Genomic DNA, 7,184 nt, shown 5'->3' with positions numbered 1-7,184 from the left:
TGTGTTGCGTTATTTAAAAAGCAGTCTAGGATAAGGTTTGTTTTTTCCTTCTTAGAATGATTTATCTTTACGAGTTTTTTCTGATTCGGATTGGGCTGGTTGTCCAATATCTCATAGATCCACTACGGGTTACTGTGTTTTTCTGGGATATTCTTTTATTTCCTAACGGACAAAGAAGCAGAAAACCATATCTTTCTCTTCAGCAGAAGCCGAATATAGAGCCATGATAAGTACATGCTGTGAATTATCCTAGCCACACTCATTATTGACAGATTTAAGAATATTGCATCTGAAGCCAGCATTGTCATATTGTGATAACATAGTCGCCTTACATATAGCAGTCAATCCCGTTTTCCATGAAAGAACCAAACATATAGAGATGGATTGTCATTTTATTCGTGACAAAATACAAGATGGCTCATTTGTAACTAAACATATTGCTTTAACAAATTAGCTTGCAGATGTGTTCACCAAGCCATTGGGAAAGGAAGCTTTCTCAACTATGATGCGCAAGTTGGGAGTTCTTGACATTCACTCTCCGACTTGAGGGGGAGTGTTGAAAAGGTCCATGATATTTGGCCATTCATTGACAAAATATTTGGTCACTCATTGACAAAATATTATATTGGTTGTAAAAATATTGTAATAGTTATTTAGTTGCCTATTATGCTTACACTACCTAGAATAGATCAGCATGATTGTAAGAAATTTTTTGTATAAAGCTACGTATCTTTATTCAATCAAAATTCATTCAAAGGTAAATATTCTTTTCTTTCTTTTTTCTTTTACAGATAGAAGTTACATCATGAACTTAGTCATTCAAGCAAGTGGGCTAAAGGAATTAGTAAGTATGAACTTTATACATGTGACATAAAAAGACCACGCAACAACATTGAATTAATTCGTCATTGAATTCATATTTGAATACCCTATCCCCTTGCGAGAAGTAGGGAAGATGAGGAATATGACGCTTGATAGGAACGCGGCCCCTAACGGAAGATTCACCAGCAATGTCTTCTCATCTGGCCCTGCATTCTTGAAAAAACACAATTGCACACCTGAGTCGCTAAATGCAAATGTCATGAACACCACAACTGAGAAGAATGCATGGACATAGTCGATCCAACGAATTTGGAATCTCTTCAAGTCTTTCAATGGCATGTTCTTGTCCCATCTTTCACTGTTGGTTTCATTAAACACGCAAAAGCCTTTGAAGGTGGCCAAACCGTAGTATAGCTTACCGTCGAGGCCGATGAAGCTATCGGTGAAGCAGAAGAAACAACATGATATCGCGCATAGGGCGATGAGAAGTGATGTGAGATACTTGTTGGATGTGTAGCATGTTCCATGGTTGGAGAATGAGGGTGAAATTGCTTGGAAGGCGAAGATGGTACTGCTTGGTAGGAGCTTGATGAGGTTCGCCGCACTCGCAAGAGTTCGGTCTACAGCAATTGAGCTGAGGTGCGATGTCATGGCTTGGGGTGGCGGTGTTTGAATTGGAATTGGATCCAATTCTCTCAATTCGGCTTCGGGAGTTGGGGGTATTTTAGTCGCCATTGTGTGTGTGTGTGTGTGTGTGTGTGAGAGAGAGAGAGAGAGAGAGAGAGAGAGAGAGAGGTGTCTGTGTGTGAGAGAGAGATGATACAGTGCAGGGGATTTAAGGGGAAGGGCTGGCTAGATTACTCTTTACGTTTTTCACTATTGGCGAATGTTACAACGTGCACGTGGCATCAACGTGCATAAATCTAGCCGGCCCAAATAGTGCATTTGATTGTTGATGGAGCATCCCAGAAAATCACACAAGGATGATCATAATCATCCAACACGTGGCAATTAGATGGATGGTTGATTAGAAAATTGTTGGTGATCAGGGAATTATTAGATAGTCCAATCAGTGACATATTGTGGTAGTTCTCCATAATGTAGGACATGATTTGGGTGGTCTAGATTAATCTAGATTCATTCCATGCTTATGATGGATTTGTCAACACATGATTTGGGTGGTCTAGATTAATCAGCCAATGTTTACTATGGATTATCAACACCATCTCATGATAGAGAAAAACTTTGGTACTTAGGAGAATGTTATGGATGATATGCATCTCCTAATTATGAAATTACTTAGAAGTTACCTACAAGTAATTTATACTCTCCTTGGGACACCAAATCCATAGCTCAAGTGATAAACTGAGGGAAAGATACCTCGTTTCAACAGGTCTTGGTATCGATTCCCTAGAGGCGATGTTTGTGAGAAATCCATACCATCCATCCCTTCTATGGAGCAGGATCAAAGACTCAAGTGGTCCCTACTAAAGGAAAATGTGGTTAGGGAAATTTCTACTGTTGAAACCTTCGGCAGTGATGTTTACATGCCATCTATACAGTTTGTAACATCATTCCTATGAAACACAAATTTTAGCATGATTCAAAAACTTATGTGACCCATGAATATTTCCACTATGGACGACGTGAGTGCGCACTTGAGTCTTAGATTCAGCTCATTTTTGGCCTCATGTCCTAAAATGAACCCAAAAAAAAGGATGGACAGAGTGGATTTCTCACAAACACCGTGGCCCCACCTAATTCTCCGGTGCAGAAACTTCTTTAGCAGGAAATTGGCGTACACCTTGACGTGAAGGACAACTCTTTTACTATATTTATAGGCCATATAGATGCAGTTGGAAATTTGAGATAACCTGTGACTTGAAGGACTACTCTTTTACTATATTTATAAGCCATAGATGCGTCATTACTTTAAAAAACCTAATATTTTGGTAATTTATTATGTTCTCCAACACCTTTTAAAGAAAATAAATAAATAAATAAATGAGGCATTTTGGCAATTTATTCTCTTCAAAAGTCAGATGTAGTAATTTCCAATCATGAAGACATTACTAGTTAAAATTCGAATTAATGAGTTATTTTGCCATAAAAATAAAATTTTTTTAAAAAACTTAGAAAATAGAAAAATAAAATAAAAAGAAAAGAAAATTGAAAATAACTATCAAGAAGGCTACCACCTGCTTTATTGTATTTATAAAAGTCTAATTGTATGAGAATGTAAAATGATATCAACCATTTCATATTATTGGCCCCGAATCAATGGTCCATATCCCCAAAAAATCTGCCAGATGGAAAATTCTAAACTTCTGAATAGGAGCCAATAATGAAAGGCCAAATATGGACCGTTGACTTGGGCTCATTCCATCACACCAACGTGTGATGAACGAATATTTTACACCAAGATCCTCCATTCATGGGGATTTTTTGTGCATGGGCCATCCACAACAAGTCCCATCACACCATTGATTTGGATCATTGAACCATGGGCCCACTAAATTGTTCAAACTGAGAGCCCAAATGAGCTTTGTGTGTGTAATATGGAAACGGATGGGCTACTCAACCTGCCACTAGCCAATGGCTGATGGTCGGTGCTCTGTGGGCCCCACCATGATGTATGTGTTTCATCCATGCTGTCCACCCATTCTTCATGACCATTTTATGGTTAGAACCCAAAAAAGAGGTTGATCCAAATCAAGTGGATCACACAGTGTTGGTTGAACGCTCACCATTAAAAACTTCTTGAGGGCACAAAAGTTTTCTATCAAGCTGATATATATATATATATTCCCTTCATCCAAGTCTGCATTACCTAATCAACAGGTTAGATGTCAAATAATCATTACAGTGGGCCTAGGAGGTTTTTAATGGTGGACATTCAATCACTGCTGTTTTCCCATGGTGTGGTCCACATGAGATTTAAATCTACCTCATTTTTGGGATCAAGACGTAAAATTATCTTTCAAAATGGATGGACGGCGTGGATAAAATACATACATCATGGAGGGGTCTACATAACACCGACCACTAGCCACCTGGCCGGTGGCAACGTCACTAGCCAAACCACGTCCGTGTAATATAGCTACATTAAAGAAACGTGTGGAATTCCTCGAGTGGAGAAAATGTAGGAGGGACATGCCTACCTCTCCTTCGTTGAGTTAGTTGGGCCACGCCTCTTCTGGTGGCCGAACCTGCTGATGTACTGCTTTCGGTACACCTCAGCTGATGATGTGCATATTCCATGTTTCTAACTGAAAGTTTGTTTCAATGCCTATGGAGATAAAGGGAGGTACACATGATCCATGTCCTAGTTACAAACACTGGACAAAAATTGGCGAAATCCGAACCGTTCAGTAGGTAGTTCGGATATATAGTCAATGGGCCACAGGCGAAAAATTACACTATTTGGATTATGACTACCCTTTAAGCAACTGATCACAATCAATAGAAAAACTCATTTATTAGACGGTTAAGATGTCATCATGTATTTGACGTGACACATGTTTGGTAGCAGTGCAAGATATGTAGGCACCAGAGAGGGAAACGGATTGGCTACTCCCCCTGCCACTAGCCCTGTGGCTTGTGGTCGGTGCTCTGTGGGCCCCACTATCAAGTATGTCTTTTATCCATGCCGTTCATCCATTTTTAAAGATGATTTTAGATGTTGAATCCAAAAATGAGAGGGGTATCAATATCAGGTGAACCACACCACAGGAAAACAATAGTGATTGGATATCCACCATTAAAATCCTCCTAAGGGCCAATGTACTGTTTATTGACATCCAATCTGTTGATTTGGTCATACAGACCTATATGAAGGGAGAAAACAAAGATCAGCTTGATCCAAAATTTTTATGGCCCCCCAAAAATTTTTTAATGGTCGACGACGTTCAATAAACACTGTTTCCTGTAATGTGGTCCACTTGATATTGGGACATATCTCATTTTCGGATTATAGCATAATATGATCTATAAAAATAGATGGACGGCATGGATGAAACACATACATCATGGTGGGGCCCACAGAGCACCGACCACTAGCCATTGGCTAGTGGCAGGGAGAGTAGCCAATCCGTTCTCACCAGGGAGGCGTTGGATCCGCCGTGTATTTATTATCATAGAGCTTCCGTCAGCCCACACGCGTAAGGCATCTCACGTACACGGCACCAAGTTTCAAGCGTGGCATACATACCTATAAGATCCAATCCGTCCATTAGAGGGGTCCTACTATGTAGCTATTCAGTTAAAAGAATTAGATTGGTCCACTGCTCAGGTGGGTCACAGTTTGCGAGGCTATTGAACGGTTAGAAAAAAAAAAAAAGAAGATCTTCCTAACGTTGTGACCTTCCTGATGCGTCCACCAGCTTGATTTTGGAGTCAGGACCAACTGATGGACGACTGAAATGTTGCACCTATGTAACGAGCTGGCACATGTGGTGGCGTGTAGACGGTTTATGTCTGAGATAAGCAAAACTTCTATCTACGACACATGAGGCAGTTCACATACATCTTAACGGAGGAAAAATGACCGATCATCGAGTTGCGTGGCCAATTCCTCAAGTGCATACATCACCGAAGCTGAAGATCATCAGGTATAAAACTCAATCCCATCCATTTATCATGTTGGACCAATGGAAAATATGACCATCATTCACCAGAGAATTCAGGTCGACAAACCACTCCACGAAACAATCATATAAACTCCCGTTGGACTCTCTACCTCAGTCCTATGTCTATCTCCTCCACTGGTTCCAATTAACCTCATCCTAGATTCCAGCCAATGATTTTGGAAGTCGATCGGCTGCAACCCAGATCTTCTCCGGGATTTTAGCAGAGGATCTCGATGGATATACTGGCATTTCCATATACGAATTCCACTACAACCTGGGATCCAAATCATACTACAATACACTCTTACTAAATAAGGAATATTTCTCTACATTACCACCTTTCCTCACCTATAAATAGGAGTACTCCTAATGGTGAAAAGTACGCACAATTTTAAGTAAAAAACGGGATAAATTTAATCATAAGGTAGACCACACACATATATTGAGTTGAACCATTATGGTTTTCGGCCAATCTTGCGTTTTAAGTTTATATATATATATATATATATAGAGAGAGAGAGAGAGAGAGAGAGAGAGAGAGAGAGAGAGAGAGAGAGAGAGAGAGAGAGAGAGAGAGAGAGTCATGCTCACTTTTTCCAGTGTTTTGGCCCATTGGAGTTTTAGATCTGCCTCTTTTTTTTTTTTGGGCTGACATCCTAACATGATCCGGTCGTTACATTTAGCCTGATCCAAAACTCTAGTGGGCCATGAGAAAGAGAGGCAAATCAAGAAAGATAATTGTTATATATATATATATAAACCCTACCCTATCCATTCATTATTTACCCAACCCGTTACAACTGAGCTCCTTTCTTTCACTCCTCTCCCTACATGGCCACTAGCCCAAGCTCAATTTAGTGTCTACCCGATTCGTCTCAGTCGTATATCTTGCACTCAGCCACTTGCTCAAGTTCTTTCTCTCTCTCAATAACAAGGTATCTTTATTTAAATATATTTTTTTATTTTTTATTTATTTATGTGATTGTTTGAAAATAGAAAATTTTAAAATCTCAAAATTAAGATTTGAAGTTTTGAATCTTTGATTTAGGTGTCAGGTGGAGGTTGAGTAAGGTCAGTTGGAACTGGGTTAGATTGGTAACAAGCTCACCTCAAATTAATGTAAGCTCACCTCGACTCGCTCCAATGATAAGATCGGGGGCGAGCTTTAGGTGGATGAGAGCATGGACAAGTCAACCCAACCTTGGCCTACCTAGACTCACTCGGCTGTATGTACAACCCTATGCACGTTGCCAGCAAACGAACGCTGCCCGTGGGCAGGAAAAAAAAAAAAACAAAACTGGCCTGAGGTTTCAAGTGGACCCCACCTTGATTTGTTGTGTAACATCCACTCCATCTATCGGGTGGGCCGCATCATGGTGAAATGTGAAGCGTAATCTTATGATTCCATTGGGCCCATTGGGAATGTATGCTGTAATATTATTCCTTTAACTCATGATCATGGACCACACTGACCGTGTGGACCACTTGGATGAAGGTTAGGTATGTTATAGATGTTGATGATGATATTGTAACATGTTATTATAGTTAGATAAAATGAGGCATGCTTCATGAACCAAAATTTACAGGCCTTGGACACTTGATGGAGTAGGCCCACATATGGGGTTGGGCCTTAAGTGCGCCCACTAGTGGCAAATGCAGAAGCGATGTAGAAGGCAAGCCCAATGGGCACATAACCAAGCCGAATCATTAGCCTTATAGGCCACCTATGTTAAA

At 40.1% G+C, this 7,184-nt stretch overlaps 1 protein-coding gene across 1 annotated transcript; it reads right to left on the bottom strand.

The window, feature by feature from the left end:
- Positions 1-895: 895 nt before the first annotated feature.
- On the bottom strand, positions 896-1,549 carry LOC131230299 (protein DMP2-like). The gene has a single exon (XM_058226153.1). It carries the CDS (start codon positions 1,471-1,473, stop codon positions 898-900), a length of 576 nt encoding a protein of 191 aa, XP_058082136.1. The 5' UTR covers positions 1,474-1,549; the 3' UTR covers positions 896-897.
- Positions 1,550-7,184: the final 5,635 nt, after the last annotated feature.

This window comes from Magnolia sinica, chromosome 17 (assembly GCF_029962835.1).
Source record: "Magnolia sinica isolate HGM2019 chromosome 17, MsV1, whole genome shotgun sequence".
In the NCBI taxonomy this organism is placed as follows: Eukaryota; Viridiplantae; Streptophyta; class Magnoliopsida; order Magnoliales; family Magnoliaceae; genus Magnolia; species Magnolia sinica.
This window is presented reverse-complemented; position numbering and strand designations above follow the sequence as displayed.